The sequence below is a fragment of the Thermochaetoides thermophila genome (assembly GCF_000221225.1).
Source record: "Thermochaetoides thermophila DSM 1495 unplaced genomic scaffold scf7180000011816, whole genome shotgun sequence".
In the NCBI taxonomy this organism is placed as follows: domain Eukaryota; kingdom Fungi; phylum Ascomycota; class Sordariomycetes; order Sordariales; family Chaetomiaceae; genus Thermochaetoides; species Thermochaetoides thermophila.
The window spans coordinates 2,900,856-2,919,594 of NW_006383032.1; the positions used below are offsets into that span (position 1 = coordinate 2,900,856).

The window sequence follows — 18,739 nt, forward strand, 5'->3', positions numbered from 1 at the left end:
CGCAGAAATGGGCAGAAACACTGCGCGGCGACAAACTTTGTTCTCAAAACACTCAAACACTCAGACACTCAGACTGTAGGCGTGCCTTGACTACTTGACTGTGAATGCAAATGTGTATGCGTAAATAACCGGAACTTGGCTGGCGGGCAGACTCGTCCAATCGGCCGTTTCGCGCGGACGGAGAGAGGGAGGGGGGGGCTGTCTCGTGCGGCCGGGACTTGTCGAGTGTTTTAGCAGATGGTACAAGGAGAGAAAACGAATGAATTAAGGTCGCGCAGGTCGCGAGCAAAGTTGGACAGAGCGGCGCCACAGCGGCAATGGGCAATGGGCAATGGGATCGCGTGCGAGCCGTCAACGATTGCGCGGGAAGATGCACGGCGAGCAGGCTGGCGGGCAGATTCGGGGAGCAGGAGCTGGGGGCAGTCGCTGCGATCGCTGTGGTGGAGGGACGGTGATGGAGGGACGTTGGAGGACGCCGTCAGGTCAGTTGAAGCGCCAAGGGAAGTGCAGTGCCTTGCGAGCAGTTGCTTGCTACCAAAACCAAACCAAACCCAAGGCAGGGGGACCTGGAAGCGTGGGAAGTGGGTTGCTGTGGGCTTTAGTGGACCCCAGTGCGCCTAGGACTGTGCAAGGAGCCAAGGACCGATCAAGACCCAGGTGCCTAGGAGCCCAAGACTGGCCGGCACTGGCTCAGGACTGGGTCGGCTGGATCAGCTCCTTCCAAGCTGAGCCCGGCTGCCCCCATCTTTCTCCGCTAGGCCCTTTTGGGCGGCCAATCAGCCATGAGGCCCCACTCGCCTGCAGGCCCATGTTTGTACATCCCCTGCGCTGCAACTGTTGGTTCTCCACAATGATAAATTGCGAGGCTCGGGAATCTCGAGATAGTGCACTCGCGGTTTGCACGGCTGATCATCACGAGATGCAACATGGCTACACGTCTATAAGTGAACCGTACTGTGAGGACATTAGCTGGGCCATATCCTAAAAATATTGTCGCGGTTCGTTGACATGAAGGGCTGTCCAGTAGTGTATGGAGCAGTGTAGCATATGAATGTATTGTGCGTACAGACACTACTCGGAAACACATGCACCATTAACGCCCATTTTCTCCCTGTCCTCCCTAGCCGATGCTCTCAAAATCCAATAAATCTAGTTTGAAACCATTACTGTACGTTGGTAGAGGTGGGTAAGTAGGGTGATCCAAAACTCCAGGAAGCATTCCCAGACAGATTATTACAGACGTCATACTATATGGCCATAAGATAAAGTCAAGCACCATGGCCCATGCAGACTACTACTCCTTTACGAAGCATCTTCAGCCTGGAGCGACAATTTACCTCCTGCGTCCCCTCAGGTCCTTCCACTCGCCTGCGGACGGCCGGAACGGTGAGCTCTCAATGCCATTGTTCCCCAGGAGATAGTCGCCGAGATATTTTAGCGCATTAAGAGTCTCTTCCCCTGTTGGGACAATTTGCTTGCTCGGCAGTAAAAACCCGTAGCTGCCAGTGTCTCTAAGCTTGATTTGATAACTATATCGAGCCCGAAGATCATCTGTATCAACCAGTCAGCTTTGCACCCTTGTACGTCATGCAAATATCAAGGCTTAGAAGAGGCAGCCTTACGATAGAACCAATCAATCGCAGAACCACCAGCAGCTTCAACACGGGACACAGCATCCCCTTCACTATCGGCGTGAAGAACGACTCCCTCACACGCCGAATCAACCCGATACCTCTCGCCGTGGGGCCGGCGAAGCGCCTTGGCTAGTCCTATTGCCAACTCTTCTAGGTTCTCCTTATTAGGAGGGTCGACGGAGCAGGAATATGCATATGGGAAGAGAACCTGCTGTGAATAAGAGTGAAGATCCAAAAAGGCTACGAACTTCACACCATTGGCTGTCTCACTCTTCGCCCACTTGGCCAACTCGAACGCTTCGATGGCCTCGAAGGGTTGGTCTCCTCCATAGCTCTCTGAACACGGGTCTGTCTGATGCCGTGAGTCTTCCCAAGCATAACCGAAAGCATGGTCCAGGTCCATGCCGCGGCAAAAACGCAACTTGGTCTGTTGGCGAGACTTGCGCCACAGACGGTCTGTTTGCCAGGTGTACTCATAACCATCTGGGTTGAGCACTGGGATGAAAATGAGGTCGAAGTGCTTCAAGAGCTTGGTGATCATCCGATCCTTCTCGTAGGACGTGAGCACCGACCAGACTAAGTAGTTGATGGTACTCGTTGAAATCCATTCACGGCCATGCAGACCACCGGCAATGAGAATGGTTTTCCTGTCTTGTTTGGTCTCGTTACCGGCGCCCACACGCAGGGCGAGAATGTCTCGACCCTCGTACGACTTCCCAATGCTGACGAGACCCGCTATTGATGGGAACATAGTTTCAAGAAGGCGCAACCAGTTTGTGATGACCTGGCAGGAGTGTTTAATTATGAGCCTAATCTCGGAAAAAAAAAGGATTCCGGATGTTGAGATTGACTTACAGCTAAGGTCTGGTAATCGCGGAAGAAAAGCTTTCCCATTCTTTCAAAAGACGTCTTCATCTTGGCAATATTGAGCTTCCCAAAGCCAAGCATAACATTGTCGGCCGTCTCCGAAGGATAAGTCGCCCAAACTGCAGCGGCTACATCATGAATGAGAACCGACGGTCTCAACGACCGGGGAAGCAGGGATAGGAGCGAAGACACATCATCTTTGCGTATCCTGACATCTACCCAGTCCGGAGTGAAAGCCCAAATATCCAGAAACATCTGGTCAGCAGCTTGAGCAAGAGCGTGCTCCTCTTCGGGAGTAGTAACGTTGAACCGAATCACAACATCGTTCTTGTATCGAGAGTAAAGCGCCGGACTTGGCTTTGTTGACGCCAGTGTCTTGCTGAAGGGTCGACTAAAGAGTCCACCAGCGCCGTCGCGCAGCCATTTGAAAACCTGGAAGCCCTGATGCTGAGGGTCACAGGTAATGTTTGCATCAAGCCATGGCCGAGGGAATGCTTGTAACCGGACTGCGCTTGCCGGCGATAACAAAGTGAAGACGAGGGCGAGAGCAATGAATAATCCAGCCCACTTCGTGGACAGAAACAGTTGCATCTTTTCGTTCTGTTGTTATCTGCCCAACATTGGAGCACGCTCGATACGCTTGACAGCTGGTTCGGCCATTATTCAAGTCGAGGAATCTATCGAATAAGTGATGCCTGTTTGCCACGAGCTAGCGCCATGACCTTGTTGCTAAGTTGACTAATCTGATGACTATTCGAACTAGCATATCGTTGGCTTCTCAATTTTGGCAGCTGTTGGCAGCCGGTGCCGTTTACCGATCAGGAAGCGACACCTTACACTCTTCAATGTTCAATCGGTTCCCAGGGATCTCTCCCAGTCCTCCTCCAGAAAATTCAGCATTCCGCCCTTGTTGAGTGTGTCAAAGCGCCATTAGATTTTGCATGAAGTTTATGTAAACCCTTGAAACTAATCTTGCTTCAGCTTGTGGTTGTAAAATTGCTTTTCATCTACCACTCCGTTAACGCTTGTCCTGCTCCTTTCTAAGTCCAGCATAGACGTATTAAACCAATCAGAATCGATTTGTCAACTCCGAGTATTTCGATCTCCTCTGGAACGCTTAGAGTCCCACAAACTGAACTAAGAACGTTCAGATCTGTATACCAATCGACTTTCGCTCATAATGCTTCAAAAAGGCAAGCACAAACGGAGAAAGAGGACAGCAACTCAACACCACATTGGGTTCACTTCGCTCCAACTTCCATCGACTCCCGCGACGCCCATCGTGTCATACTTTGGTCCTAACCCACCGGCGCGCATCCAACTCAGTCACAGACACGTGCATATTCTGGTCGACATAAGCGATGGCCTGACGTTAGAGCAGGAAGAGACGTTGCGCGAGGCAACCAGGACGGAGCAGAGGAGGTTCGATGCCGAAGCAGTGCTGGAAAGGGCCGGGCTTTCTGGAAAAGTTGTAGCTGGGAACTTTTATGATGTGATGAACCCGGGCCTTACGGTGAGTCTTACGATTACAACAGGAAGCGATTCTGCGTGCGACGTCGGGGACTGGTGCGGGTGAGAGCACGGGGGTGGTGGGGCATCGGCCACGGGGATACAGTCGTTCGCTGGCTCGATGCAAACGAGCGCTGTCAACACCGGGGTGGCTGGTGGCCGGGAAGCCAGGCTTCTAAGTGTTGCGCGGGCGGCATGATTCGTGATTGGAACAATGATGTTGCGGTTGTAAAAGTGGTGCACATGGTGATTAGTGAGGTGCCGGCGCCAACTCTCCGTAGAGGCGACAGCTTTGCAGCATACCCCTTTTTTCAGGTTTGACAATGATCTGAGTTTGTTACGTACTTGGAAAACATACCAAAAGAAGTATCCTACCATCCGTGTAGTTTGCGTTGCACAGTAGAACGGGCATCAACGTAGGGGGTGGGTGAGACGACTCTGATGTTTCTGAGGAAGACAGGCCACATGTGCTTTAGAGGTTCAGGCATCCGCAAAGGCAGCTGTCGCGTTGCTGCCGTCCCTGAGATCACATCCAACAATGACTCTGATTAATCTTCCGAAAATGGCTGATTGACCCAAGGAATCTAACTGAAAATCAAGAGCGGTTGTCAATCCGCGCGGCGGATATGGTTACACCAAACATCAACCGCCGATTACCCGATTCGTATGCCGCGCGGCCCGCCATCATGCTGGAGAAGGGGCGATCTTGCTGAGATGTCATCATCGATAAACAGCTCCAAATTTTCACATGGAAATTTTCAGGGTTAAGATGACACGGCATAGCAGGTGCTGCCGAGATAATGAAAAACCTTCCGCCTTTGTCAGCAAGATGTAGCATGAGATGTAAAATAGTGAAACCGTGGGGTATGGGATGAACCCCCGATGATAGTCGCCACCTAAATCCAATTGTTGATAGATGTGGTTTGAAAAAGGATATAAACTGCATTCTCTCAGACATTCAGGGAATCTGGAATCGTGAAACTCAAGCTTAACAATCTCTTCAGCCTACAGTACCCAGTGTTCTTTCCCCTGCAAAGTTCCCCACCGAAGAAACCATCGAAGGTCTTGGCTGTTACTTAAACTGCGGACCAAGTTTCTTCTCATAAGTTCAAGGGTTGCTTCCATCGATCTCCATCAACGGCTACGCAAGCATTGCAAACCAAGATGGCGAGAACGGTCGTGATTCTCGGGGCCTCTGTAACGGGGCTTCCCATTGCTCATTATCTCCTCAAGCACACGGCCGACAAAGTCGAGGGTCTTAAAGTTATTGTTGTCGCTCCAAACACTGACTTCTATTGGCCAATTGCTTCCGTACGCGGCATTCTTCCGGACATGTTGCCGGATGACAAGCTCTTCACTCCCATTGCACCCAGCTTCGCCCAGTACCCGGCTGAGAGGTATGAGTTGGTGCAAGGTAAGGCTGAACATCTCGATATAAGTAAGAATATCGTCGAGGTGCGTGAAAACGACGGCTCGGCACGGAAGATTCAATATGATGATCTGTAAGTTAAAAACTTTCAACGTACCTTGGGTTCTCAATATCTTCTGGATATTAACTTCCCTTAGCGTCATTGCTACCGGCAGCAGCTTCAAGAGCGGTATGCCCTTCAAGAACCTCAACTCGACCAAGGAAACCAAGGATGCTCTGCATGACTGGGCACAACGCATCAAGAATGCCAAGTCAATCGTTGTGGCCGGTGCTGGCACCACGGGTGTCGAAGTTGCCGGCGAGCTCGGAGAACAGTACGCTGCGAAGGGCCTGAAGCACATCACACTTGTGTGTGACGATGAGCTACCACTGGGTACGAATATTCGCCGGGACGTACGCGAGGCAGCTAAGAGAGCCCTTGAGCGGCTTCAAGTCAAGGTTATCGCGAACGCTCGTGTCACGTCCCCAGCTAATTCTTCATTCCCGGGCACGGTCACCATCACCAACAAGTCATCAAACAGCACGGAGACCCTTCAAGCTGACCTCCTCATCCCCACATACGGCATCATTCCCAACACCTCCTTCCTTCCACAATCGATGCTTGACTCTCGCGGCTTCGTCAAGCAGACTCAGTTCTTGCGGGCCGAAGGACACAATAACATCTTTGTGGTCGGCGATGCTGGTAATCTTGAGTCTCCACAGGGTGTGCATGCTGACAAGCAAGCGGTGCATGCATCCAAACTGCTGGAGGCGCGGCTTCTTGGTCAAGAGGAGCAAGCATACCAACCAGATGAGAGGGTCATGCTCGCAGTGACGGTCGGTAAGAATACGGGAACAGGTCAAGTGGGCGGTTGGAAGCTGTGGGGTTGGATGGTGTGGCTGTTCAAGGCGAGATACCTTGGCACGGATTATGCGGCGGGAATCGCAAAGGGAGAGAGGACAATGACAATGAAGTCATGGTAAAGGTCGCTTGCCCTCGGAATATTGATAGGTTGATTATTTGTGGTTGAAGCATTTGTATCTGGCGTGATGGATGATTGATGAAATCGGCAGGCGGATAGGTCTAAGTATGATGTGCTTGAACGACTGTGGATTGCTTCAATAGACTTCTCTTGCATTAATGACTGCTCTTCTATCTGTAGACTTCAAATTGAATTGATTATTAAAAAAGTTTCAATCAGGCCAGATTAGGGTGTGAGACGTGAGACAGCATGGCGCTGTTTAGCCAGGTGGTGTATGTACAACAAAATTCGGTGCGATGGCGTTGCCGCAGTGTTATGTTTGGAAGTTGCCCGATCGCGACAAGGGAATGGGGAGAAGGTAGATGGCTTCACGATATCATTGGCGAATCGGTGGTAACATGCGACGGCAATGGTCTGAATCGCTTCATCGCGTTATCGAGTGATAGAGCACGCAAAGGGAGACAGTCGCGGTGATCAAAGCGCTCCTCGAGCCCGGGGCGGGGCTGGTTGCTGCCTTGGTTAGGGGAACGATGGAAAGGGTTTTTGCGGGGTATAAATAGGGCCTCCGAATCCCATCCAAGAGGAAAGAAAGCTCAACGAATGTCTGCCCTTTTGTGACTCTGAGTTCACCAACGCGCCCACCAGTTTCCTGTCTCTAATTCTTGGACGGAGTGAGTCCTCCAGTTGCTGGGCATTTCCCCTCTTCTGCCGCACCGTGTTGAAGAGGTGGTCCGTGCACACGCGGCTTTTCGCGTACCAATCAAAGCGTGCCCCACACCGCGCGTCATCCCCAGGATCCCGTCGGCAGGAAACGCCGCGCCAAGGGCCGAGAAATGCCCCAGGATCGAACAGCAGATCGGGTTCGCTTTAGCGCCAACGCCCACCGCGTTTTCGCAACGATCCAAGGATATTTAAAGCCGAATTGACATGCATCGCCTTCGCAAAACCATGGTAGAGGCGGGCAGCGCGTAGAAAACCGAAAGGTATAGTCAACCGCTTCAAATTGATTGCAGTAAGTCACTTCGTCGACCTTTTTTCGGCCCTGACCCATTCACTTCCCGTCTTGTTTTGCAGGGCTGCATCGCGCCAAGCGGTAACGGAGGACGGGGGGCACAGCTACGGGATAGGGTTCGACTGCGCTCCGTGGTTTCCTGTCCCCTCCCGCGCGGTCGTGCAGGAACATGCATCGTGGAGCGTGGTTGACCCACCGACGCGACTGGCCAGACGCGTGTTGCCGGGAATGAGACCAGCCTCTCACTTTCGACCCACCAACGTCAAGCTTCCCATTCCAGTCCACAATTCCGCCTAACCTCACACACTTCACCACGTCCACATTGCAGACTCGATTCTTCTCCTCGATACCCCATTCCTCACTCCCTTTCCCGACCACGAACCACGGACTTCTCCCCGCAACCACAAACCATCGCCGTATTTTCCATTCTTATATTCATCGTCGACTATTTTTTTCCTCTACCGTCGTTGCTTCGCGTCACCACCAAAAAACGGTCCCGAGAGCAGTTAGCAGCATCAATACTGACCCAGCACCGCCGTGCTTCATCCAGACATGGCGACTCCAGCAGCAGCCTGGTCGGCGCCTTCGCCTCATCCAGGACCAGCACAGCAAGTTCCGAGTGAAGAATTGAACATGCAGACTAAGCCCATGGCACGTAAGTCAAGCCCGATTTTCTCCGCCTAATCTTGCGTTGTTTGTTGGTCCCTAATCATGGCCCGGCGTTCAGTGAAGGTGCACTATACTTTCAACCAAGACACCCACTGCCTGGCGCGGTGGCCTCAAATACTCCAGATTCAGACAATTCCGATTGACGATCGGTTAACAATTGGCGTGGTCGACCTGCGAACATGTCTGCAGGCAGTTGCCCAATGCAGTCCCGAAATTGTCAACAACCCCGAAACCGACTACAGCGTCTATGCCTACGATTTCTCCGAGCCGGATATGCCCCTGGTCGGGCAAGGCATGCTCTCATGGGTGTTAGATCCCCAAGGCGGGCCCCAACAACAACAACAACAACAGCAGCAACAACAACAACAACAACAACAACAACAACAACAACATGCCCAGTTTGTCACCGGCCGGGTGACGCGTAATCTCTTGGCTATCTTGAGCAATGGCATCCGTGACACATTGGAGGTCAAACTGAAGTTGACACCCGTTAAGAGGACGGTTCAACGCGCCGAGCACCTTGCGATCGAGTCAGCTAGCGCGCCGAGAGCACCGACACCCATCGACCCCGCGTCCGAATGGAACAACTTCCTCCAGTCGAACCCAATGTTAGGCCACCAAGCCTCACACGTGGGCGCTGTCTCATCCCCAGCACTCCCTACAGCTCAACTGCCACAGTATCCTCCCCAGATGAACGAGAGCAGACCGATGGACCTGCGAAACGACATGAACCACCAACAGCCCTCTCGGCCGAGTAGCATCCCTCCTCAGGGTGTACCCGCGCAGCTGCCGCAGCAGCAACCGCAATACCAGAACCAACAACACCCACCACAACAACCTCAACCTGTGCAGCCTATCCATCACCAACAGAATCCTCAGCACCAGCCTCCAGCTCGACAGCAACAACCCCAACAACAATATCAGCAGCAACAGCAGTTTCAGCAGCCGGCAGCACAGCAGCTGCACCAGCAACAGCAGCCTGTTTTGGCACCGGCTCCCCCTCAGCCCAGATCACAGGGCGCAGAGAACACCCCATCGCCTGCTCCAATTGCTGCCGCGCCGATGGAGTTTGTTTCGCAGCCGCGCCCTCCTCGACCTGCGTCGAGGTCTCGCAGCAAGCAACCTACCGGCAGGCCTAGAGGAAGGCCTCGGAAAAAGCCTCTTGAGACGGGTAACACCTCGGCCGCAGAGGAAGCGACTGATGGTGATGATGGCCCGCAGAAGAAGAGAGCGAAGGTAGTCAGGACTGAGTACAGCCCTATTGCTCCATTCGGTGCTGTTCACGATTCCCTGCGAGTGGCTGCGAGCACCTCTAGCTCTTTACGCGCTATGCGGCCAGTCGCTTCTGGAAATGAGGTTACTACCGGTAACCACGGCCAGGATGTCCCTCGAGCGCCCACTCCTATTCCAGACGCGTCAATGTTGCAGCAACAACAGAAGCGGAGACTTCTTGACCTTAAGTCACGGTCCGATTCCATCCTTAGCACAGATCCGCCGGAGCCTGGGAGGCTGGTGGTACGAAATTATAGTCAGGATGCTCAATCTCCTGCCGACTCTATCGCGCAGTCACCTGACCATGGTTATTCGCCCGAAGACAGCACTGGTGATATCGGCTCGTCGCCCCCTGTCCCCCGAACCGCAGCCTACATTGCGCAGTCTAGTCCTCCTTCGAGCCCTACCCTGCCCCCCATGCGGATGTCGCAGATAGACTCTGGATTCATGAGCGGTGGAATCGAGGACTTTTTCGACGATGATGAGGTAATGCACGACCTGTCTCAACAGGAGCAGACCCAGGAACCGACGCTTCCTGTTCCGACTCTTCCAGCTCCAGTGCCAACCAAACTGCCGAAAAAGAACACCCAACATCAGCCACAGCTGCCGACAGGAGATTTTTCGTTCCGTGAAGAGAACCCTGGCCCTCCCGAGCTCTTGCCAAGGGAGAGCATCTTCAACCCTCAGGGTAAAGTGAAGGCGCTGAACAGGCCACATCCTGCTCCATCTTCACAGCCCACGCAGATAAGACCGTCGAATCGAACCTTTAAGCGGTCAAACACCGCACCACAAACAGCCGTGTTCTCTCTGGAGCAGCCGGAGCAAGCTCCCCAACAGCAACCCTGCCCACCCAGCGAGGCAAGCGGACAAGAACCAGCTGATGTTGTGGACCAACTCTGCCCCCCTCCTGAGCAGCCGGAGCAAACCGCTAATGGCTCGGCTGAACCGGGGCAGCCTGCCGCAGACAACATGACCGTCGAAAAGGGAAACACCGAGGTTCAGGGTGAACGGCCAACGCCGGCTCCCACAGTTCCTGTGTTGACATTGCCAATGCCTGTTCCCCCTCGCCCGGAACCCCTCCAGTCAGAGGTTTCTGAGCCAGTTGTCACTGCTCCGACGGCTCCTGTGCCGAAATCTGCGTCAAGGCCCGCTTCGAGACCCGCCTCGAGAGGTCTGCCGGCCCCAGCCGCTCCCGCAAGCGATCCTGTCGTCGAGACCTCCATTACCTTGCCTCGGCCCCCGATGTCTGAACCGCCCTGCCCCCCGAGCGAACCGGATCCCCCGCCGCGATACAGCAAGAACTTGATCAAAAAACAGTCCATCAAGGAGCGACTAGAGAACGCAATTGCGAAGGGCGAGTCACCGCCATTTTGCAACAACTGCGGTGCTATTGAGACCCCAACATGGCGGAAAATTTGGACCCAAGAACAATACGGCGTTCCTCAATTCTACGAGTTCTCAGACAAGCCAGGCGCAGTCACGATGATCGAGGTCTTGGATCGCGATGCCAACGGGCAGATCTCGATGTATCGCCTCGTCAAGAAAAACCTTGGTGCTAATGACGACAAGAGGTTGTGGACAGAAACTATCCTCTGCAACCCTTGCGGTATCTGGCTGGGCAAGTTCAAGGCACATCGCCCCCCCGAGAGGTGGGATAAGGATGCTGCTCGCCTTAACCAGCCGCGCAAGAGACGGAACAAGAACAACAATGCTTCGAAGAACAAGAAGTCAGAGCCGAAGAACGATACGGCCAAGACGCCTAATCTCACTTCTGAGGCGTACTTTACGACTGACCCGATCGGCCCTGCGGAGGAAGAAGTGGTTCGACCTCAGCAGTCTGTGAACGCTACTGGCCAGCAGCAGCAGCAGCAGCACACCGAAGGATCAGGAATGTCGGTCGAGGAACAGATATTAAACTTGCGCAGCTCCCCGAAACAGCCCTTATTGGGGTCGACTCACTCCAGGGGTAGTGGAACCGCGGACAGCCCTATCCGGATTGAGGACGACCTTGGAAGCACAAGACGGCTGCTCTTCCCGTCACCCCGAAAGGATGGTGTTCCCAAGGTTCTCGGGGAGCTGCCAGTGAATTATGTAGTGCAGTCTGCTAAGGGCCAGGAGGCCAAGTCCGCGACGGTTGGCAAGGAGAACGAAAACACTAACAACCCGGCTCAGCTTCTAGAGCGCCCTGGGACTCCGATCGTCGAAGATCATGACGAACTTGAGCAGGAACTCTTCGGTACTCCTCCTCGCCGCCCTTCCACTCCTCCTTCGAAGGCTGCTGCAAGTGCTGGTCCGTTTAAGACCCCGACCCGACCAACACCCAACCACCGCCCGATTACTAGGAGTATCTCGCGGTCGATTCGTTCAATGGCCAGCCTACCGAAGTCTCCCAGCCAAATTTTTCATCAGCTTCCTCCGCGCACGCCATCTAAGACCCCGCGGTCGGGCAAGCGTCGTACCCCGCGCAGCGCAAACAATGCTAACAACAACCACCTACATGCACATTTTGCGCTTGAAAATGAGGCGCTTACTCAGCTTCAGTTCGACTCGCCCTTCACGGCAACACTTACACAGCTACTGAGTGAGGCGAACGAGTTTACGGCCGGGTCGCCGTCGCACGGGCTGGACGATCTGGACTTGAGCGCAGTGCTGGGCCATGTACAGCAACAGGGACAGCAAGGCCAACAGCAGGACCAAGGCACACAGAATAGTGGTCATCAACAACAGCAACAACCTGATTTCAGCAACTTCTTTGGTAGCGCAGATTTTCCTATGCCCAGCTCCCCTCCCTCTCTCTTCCGCAATAAGAACGCGGCAGAACCTGGTGGTGCACTACAGGGCCAGCAATTGCAGCAGGCTCAAAAGCAGCAGCAGTAGAGCCGGAATTACTAGTTATGGAAATATTTACCAGAAAAAAAACGCGATCTGGTGAGAGGACAGGCAACTAGGTGTTATTGAGCGACTCTACGGCTTTATCCTTCGCATGCTTGATCTCTTAATTCTTCATCGTTCGGTTGGATCCTTTGTGGACGGTTACTCCTTTGCGTACGGGCTTTACTCATCTTTTTGTTTGTTTGGCTCTTCCTCCTGGGAGCATCAAGGCACTTCTGGTACTGACACAGTGTCTGCAATGCCAAATTCGTCCTTTGGGCCTCGGCGTCTGGGGGGTTCCGCTTCTCTTTGCTCTTCTTACCACTTTTCTGATATTTTGTTGACATACATGTATGGATGAATACAGAAGGAATGAAGGGACCTCTTGTTTTCCTGCCCTTTGGTTCTTGGGTTCGGTTGCAGGGCATAAGCGGTGCATAGGTTACCCAAAATTTCTATGGGTGGTTTGTTAGAGGGCCCGGGCGGACGTTGCTTTCTTTGCTTGCCTTTTGCTTAGGGGCTTGGGAATACTCAGGGAACTGTTCGGGGGAAATCGTCAGGTTCAATTTGGCCTGGCATGCAGTCTAATGCACGCCCGCCTTTTTTCTTGGAACGCAGAGGGTTAGTCAGGAACATTACGATAGGACAATACGGACTAGAGTTGTAGTATACATTGCTAGTGTACCTACCGAGGTATTGCGTGTTGCAAGCCAGTATGCGACTGACATTTTCTGTACTTGCGCCGTACAGTACACATTAAACAGTGTGGCAAGGTCAATTGATGAGCGCTTAGACGCGGGTAGCAGCCTGGTGAAAGAAGAATCCTTCCTTATCCTGTGCGGACCAGCAGCCAAATGTTGAATCTTGAGTTCGGCCTGCTGGAAGGGTGGTTTTGAGAATTGCAAAATCTACGGCGTAGGAGTGCACAAGGTTCATGGACACGGCGAGTCAATTAAGTTAAGCACGTTATCTACTCAGATATATTTGCTTTAATGACGCCGGCACAGTCAGGAATGGAAGACCTCAGGGTGTTGATGGGAGATTTCGACAACTGTGTTGGCTAGAGTGAAATCTGTAAGATTGTGTTAGATTCGAAGCTGCTACTTGATAACAGTGTAGCTCATGTAAAATTTGACTCGGTAACAGATGAGCGGCTAAGCACGGATGAAAAAGAGCAAGATTGGACCAAAGGGGTGCTCTCTTGTTAACGGGGCTTCTCTTCATCTCAATGGCCAGGCTTCTCTCAGCCATCCATGCCGTAGACTCGCCACACAGACAGGCGAAGAGAAAACAGAGAAGCTGGAAACTGATTGAGGAGGAAAGGGGAAAGAGAATCAGGGTCTTGGACCAAAACTCACCAACTTCCGTGCCCAGATCCAGCGTAGTGAGCGCCTTGATAGAGAGGTCCGGATTCACTTTGCCAATTACCTGCACACCATTGCCTTTTGACAAGTGGGCTTCCTGTTAATAACAGAAGCCTGGTTAGTAACGTGGACGAAGGAATCAATGATTGCCGTGCTTGTCCATTTGTTGGCTGTCACAACATCAGGGCCAGTGACTACCGACCGCCGACCAGAGATTAGACGGGAAGGGGCAGCTGGTAAAGATGAGGGGTAGGATGGAAGGGACTTGGCCGTGCGGCACTTACTCGGTTCAGGTGGACCGTGATGTTGCCATCGGCGTCAACAATGGCCTCGTCACCGCGGAGCTCCATGACCTTGCCAACGATAAGGACATTTCTGCCGAGGTACGAGTTCAGATAACTGCAGGTTACACGCGGAGTCGAGATGTTGCCCATTTTTCGACGATTTTAGTCGTGTGATGCACCTGTGATTGTATTTAGGTTGATCAGGCCGTGGTTTGTTATACGTCGGCGTTGATGCGAAATGGTGAGAGCGCGGCTAAGTCGATCTTTTGAGAATGAGGAAGCCTCCGCGTTCACCGTATCTAAACTGGGCTGTTGGCTGGTGGTGGCCTAGTGGAGCTGTCCTCTGGATTCTTTCGGGCTGCTGTGGTTGACAGCGGGGCTGACAATGGCTTGTGGTCTGTGCGCCTTGTAGCTCTGTTTTGCATATGGCTATTCCAGAAACGGTTTGGCGTTGTGTGGGGGTGGAGACATGATCTTCGATCTTCCTTGGTGCCAGCTCGCTAGTGCTGGACAAGCCTCCATGATCAACGTCGCCCCTCGGCTCGATCGGTCGGCTGGTTGCCCTACAGGGCAGCCTGATATCCGGACGCTGTGAAATTATGCACAAGTTTGGCCTTTATAACCATGATTTTCTTTTTTGACTCTCTGCCCAAAGGGTCCTGGCTGGATGGTGCCGCATTCAGACTAAAGAATGGTCACAATCACCTCCATCTGGCATTTTGAGATGTGTCTCGCGTTCCCAGTTCCGGCAGACAGAAACGTCTAGTTTTAAAGCATCTCTTGGGAAAGGAAGAGGATAACACTGAATAAACTCACTGGGAAGCTCGACCTTATCGCTAGAGGTAACAGTAATCAACTTTGTGTCTAGGCGAACGTCCTTGTCTCTGAGGATGTCGGTTTGGTTCTCCTTTAAAACAGATATCACGTCCATGAATTTCCGAATTGACAAAAGCTGGGTAGATTTGTAACTGCCTGCAATCCTGCATCTACTACTCAAACGTGACAGCGACTTCCAGACAAAAAAAAATAATCTCTGACAAAGTGAAAACCAAACCTGCTGAGCTCACCGGGGAACGACCGAATACCCTGTTACCTGAGTCGTGTTCTCTGCGGGCCATAGTGTCCGGGTCGTATCCTTTCTTACCCCTATTCTCAGAATAAGTGTCAACGTACCTATCTTGTTCGGTTTTGTCCTTTCCATAGGGTATGCGTTCATTGCAACTTCCAGCTTAGTCTATTCAGCTGCAAACAGTTTCTGACAGCCTCACTCTTAGGCTGTTCCAGTTCCAGTCACCCTGTGTAACGGGGTAGCTTGTTCCGGGCATTCAAAGTTGCAAGGACCATTAGAGCCTCAAGCGGGGCGTGCGAACACCGGGAAATGCACTGCGTTGCATGCAAGTGCACCAATAAGCTTCACTCACATAAGCTATGCGCATTAGCGTCACCATGCCAAGCTCTCTGGCGCAGGTGTGTCAATGTCGATCCATGGGAACATTGCAGATTACCATGCGATGGGTGGCCAAGCTAAGCAATTCTTTGGGTTACATACCGTTGTCCAACACTCAGGCTGGCTATTGGAGCTTGCTTTCGTCCGCAGCTCACCCACTTCGCTTGTCCGGCACAAAGACGGAGTGGCAAAAGGAACAGGCACGGTAAATCTACCAAGCTGCCGGTAGATAACGTCTCGGCAAGCCACGGGGCGCCCATGACTCCCCTAAGCCATCGCTCAATTGGTACACAAGCTATCAGCACTACCTCCTCCTTCATCATTATTGATGATCCTCTGGCTTGACTTCGGCCCTGCGGAGGGGTTAGAAAAAGCAAGCATCACCTGAGGGCCTGATCGAGACAATCGTTGTCGTCCCACTGCTGCCTGAGCACACACATGGATTTTTCTGCTTTGATCCGTTTTCCAGGTGGTCCCCAAGTGCGGAGAATTCCGGAAGGGGAGAGGTCCAAGCTCTCATCGTAAGCTCATGCTGGAGCTGCTGGTAGCTGACTTGCTGCCGCCAGCTGTGAATTTCGGATCTGGGACTCAGTGGCCATAGAATCATCCAGTGAAGCGATCTTGTCGCCGCTGATGGTGTTTGGCACCACGGCTTACAAGCCACAGCCTACAAGGCACATGATCCGCAAATTCTTCGAAATTCACCCACTTCTGTACCTATGCCAGTACTCTTTGTCTCGTAGCCACTTAAATAGTGTCTTCGTTTTTTTTTTTTGCTTCGTCTTGGGACCATGTATATGGCTGGCCCCGTGCTCCGCAGTGCGGAACCGTTTGACTTTGGAGGTCCGTCCTCGGTAGGCAAGGAACCGTCGATGTCTGCCCTGCATCTCCTGCGGTCTGGATTTCCTGTTTCTAGACTTTGTACATGACCGGCCGAAAATGGCGTCTATCTTTTCGTTGTAGAGAAGATACGCCACTAAACATTCTGGGGTACCTATTGAATTTCTGGGTAGTCTAGGCCGTTGACTTGATTGTTCTCAAGCTATACCACTATCAGAGGATATCACCACCATTCCATCATATTGTGCTTCGTCCTTATATATCTTCTCAACTGCCAAGCTACCGAGCAAGCGAAGGTTCTCAATACGTTTCTACAACCTGTACCGGTTACATGTGGATAGACCTGGGCATTTGAAGTTCAGATGCAGAAAGCATCTCAAGGATAGGGTGCCATCACGAGGGACCAGGCAGTTTATCCGTGCGCAGCAACGCGAACGCCACTCAACATTGTCACCCAATTCCCTAGGACCGCGGATACCGCTCTGTTGATCTTCACATGTATTTTGTTTCTAGGGCACTGCACTGGCGCTCTCCGCTCTCTTCGCATATATATAGGAAAAGCCACTAGCTTGTCCCTCACAACAACAACCTCCGTCCCAAGTTCAAGGTTTTTCACATTTTGCCATATTCTCTGGTAACTGAATCTACCCATCGCTAAGGTAGCTCACGCATTCCAGCGGACCAGCACTACCTTTGGCACTTATCTCGCCCTTCTCGGGATTTTTTCGATTCTAATCCAAATATCCAACATCGACGTCGCCAATCACAGCACATCAAGGCCTGGACGTGACAGAAGGCCATCGTTACTAGCACTTAAGCTCACTCGAGCAATCTAGCGCCCCTCCCAACGCCTGTCTGGGCTTGGAAGCCACTGAAGCCGTGTTTTTTCGAGTGTCAACGAGTTTAGTTCGGGAAAATTGGGGTTCCTTCCAGTTATTGGGGCCGCCAATCTAAAACAGAAGCTAGCTCAACACTGGATTGCACTCTTCTTTCCATCACTTGAGAGCTCACGCAAATTAGCCGGAAAGCGCAAAGCAGCTCCGAGTCAGAAACAGCTTACGCCACCGTCATGTCGTTTGCTGGGGAGCTCATGGCCACAGAAGCCACATCTCAGTTCTTTGCTGACTCCGTTAGCTTTGACGATCAGCCGTCATACGAAAGTCCGGACCAAGACGTCGATACCAGCAATATCAACCTGAGCACCCCATATATCGACACTAGACTTGACATTGGGGGTGCACCTCTGGTGCTGGATGGTTTCGTGTCTTCGACCCCGCAAGATTCGGAACCGCGGACTGACGTCTGGGACGGCTTTGCCGAGCAAGGCGATATGATGGGACCCGAACAAAGACCCTTCTTTATCGACCCAGACCTCTATGGACCAGGGAGCGAAGTTGATCAGACACTACAACAGCAGTATACACTTGCTACTGGCCCAGTTGAGGACTTCCGTCAGTCATTTCCCCGAACGGTCAGCAGCAGATCGTTGTCTCTCCAGACATCAACCTCGGGCAGTATTTCAACAGGCATTACTTTGCCAGAGCAGCTAGCTGATCAACCTGAGAAGCCAATAAGGCAAAAACGTCAACAAGGGGAACAGGAGGAACAAGAAGAGGCTCAAGATCCTCCCAGAAAACGACGGACAAGGAAGACCAAGAGGGAAACGGTCTCGGCCGAAGATGAGGAGAAGAGAAACAGGTTTCTCGAACGCAATCGCATAGCCGCAAGTAAGTGTCGAGAGAAGAAAAAACTGTATGTGATGGAACTAGAAGAGGCCAAAAACGGGCTTGAGCAAAAAAATGCGCGGCTACAATTCGAGCGCGACTCCCTGGTTCTCGAAATCGGTCAGTTGAAGCACCAGTTGATGGCACATGCCAGTTGCAACGATCCAAATATCGACACATGGATCAATAGAGAAGCAAGGAAATATGTTGAGGAGTCTGCTGGAAGAGAGGAGGAAGCACGAACAAGCAATGATGAGGCGTGGTCACCTTTAAATACAAGCTACGCGGCGTTGTCGTTCCCCGCAACCTGAAAAACATTTGTTGTATGCTTTGCCATTCTCGTCCTTGCCTCTCCCTCTACATTCTTTCCTCTATCCTACCTTTCAGGCTTGCATCATTATTGTTCTTCATTGTTTTGGCTGGCTCAACGTTCCTTCTGCACATTGGCTTTTTTTTATGATTGAGGATACCAATTGTTCAACTAGAGCTAGCAACTCAATAGAATAGGGAGTGGCATATACCAGGTCCCTTTACTACATCAATGAAGTAGTGACTGCATATCTGTTACATTGTCTAACACTGTACCTTGTACGTGATTGATAAGAGCTTTGGCAACAAGAGCTCGATACGCACGTCCCCACACACAAAAAGAAGCAACTCAATAAGTCACTTGATGTTGGAAAGAACTACAATCATACTGCCACTTAACTTCTGCCTATAAATCCAGAACTATGTATTCTTCAGATGCTGGTGCTCCTTTGTGAATTTCTGTATCCTACATCATCAGCAAGGTACCCGTGACCAGCAAGACTGGATAGCTGGAGACAGAAGAAAGCTTCTAGACTGGCATATTTA

The 18,739-nt window shown here is 52.1% G+C and overlaps 5 protein-coding genes across 5 annotated transcripts; 3 read left to right on the plus strand and 2 right to left on the minus strand.

The window, feature by feature from the left end:
- Nucleotides 1-1,333: 1,333 nt before the first annotated feature.
- On the minus strand, nt 1,334-3,092 carry CTHT_0028830 (uncharacterized protein; the record flags this gene model as incomplete). The annotated part of the gene is made up of 3 exons (XM_006693276.1): nt 1,334-1,551; nt 1,623-2,418; nt 2,490-3,092. The coding sequence occupies 3 exons, from the start codon at nt 3,090-3,092 to the stop codon at nt 1,334-1,336; spliced, it is 1,617 nt and encodes a 538-aa protein (XP_006693339.1).
- Nucleotides 3,093-5,174: 2,082 nt separating this feature from the next.
- On the plus strand, nt 5,175-6,402 carry CTHT_0028840 (putative FAD binding protein; the record flags this gene model as incomplete). Its single annotated transcript, XM_006693277.1, has 2 exons — nt 5,175-5,512; nt 5,577-6,402. 2 exons carry the CDS (start codon nt 5,175-5,177, stop codon nt 6,400-6,402), a joined length of 1,164 nt encoding a protein of 387 aa, XP_006693340.1.
- A 1,563-nt stretch (nt 6,403-7,965) lies between these two features.
- CTHT_0028850 (putative sequence-specific DNA binding protein) lies at nt 7,966-12,231 on the plus strand (the record flags this gene model as incomplete). Its single annotated transcript, XM_006693278.1, has 2 exons — nt 7,966-8,068; nt 8,141-12,231. The coding sequence occupies 2 exons, from the start codon at nt 7,966-7,968 to the stop codon at nt 12,229-12,231; spliced, it is 4,194 nt and encodes a 1,397-aa protein (XP_006693341.1).
- A 1,001-nt stretch (nt 12,232-13,232) lies between these two features.
- CTHT_0028860 (single-stranded DNA binding protein 12k chain-like protein) lies at nt 13,233-14,023 on the minus strand (the record flags this gene model as incomplete). The annotated part of the gene is made up of 3 exons (XM_006693279.1): nt 13,233-13,297; nt 13,584-13,686; nt 13,874-14,023. The coding sequence occupies 3 exons, from the start codon at nt 14,021-14,023 to the stop codon at nt 13,233-13,235; spliced, it is 318 nt and encodes a 105-aa protein (XP_006693342.1).
- Nucleotides 14,024-17,229: 3,206 nt separating this feature from the next.
- On the plus strand, nt 17,230-18,195 carry CTHT_0028870 (putative transcription factor; the record flags this gene model as incomplete). The annotated part of the gene is made up of 1 exon (XM_006693280.1): nt 17,230-18,195. One exon carries the CDS (start codon nt 17,230-17,232, stop codon nt 18,193-18,195), a length of 966 nt encoding a protein of 321 aa, XP_006693343.1.
- Nucleotides 18,196-18,739: the final 544 nt, after the last annotated feature.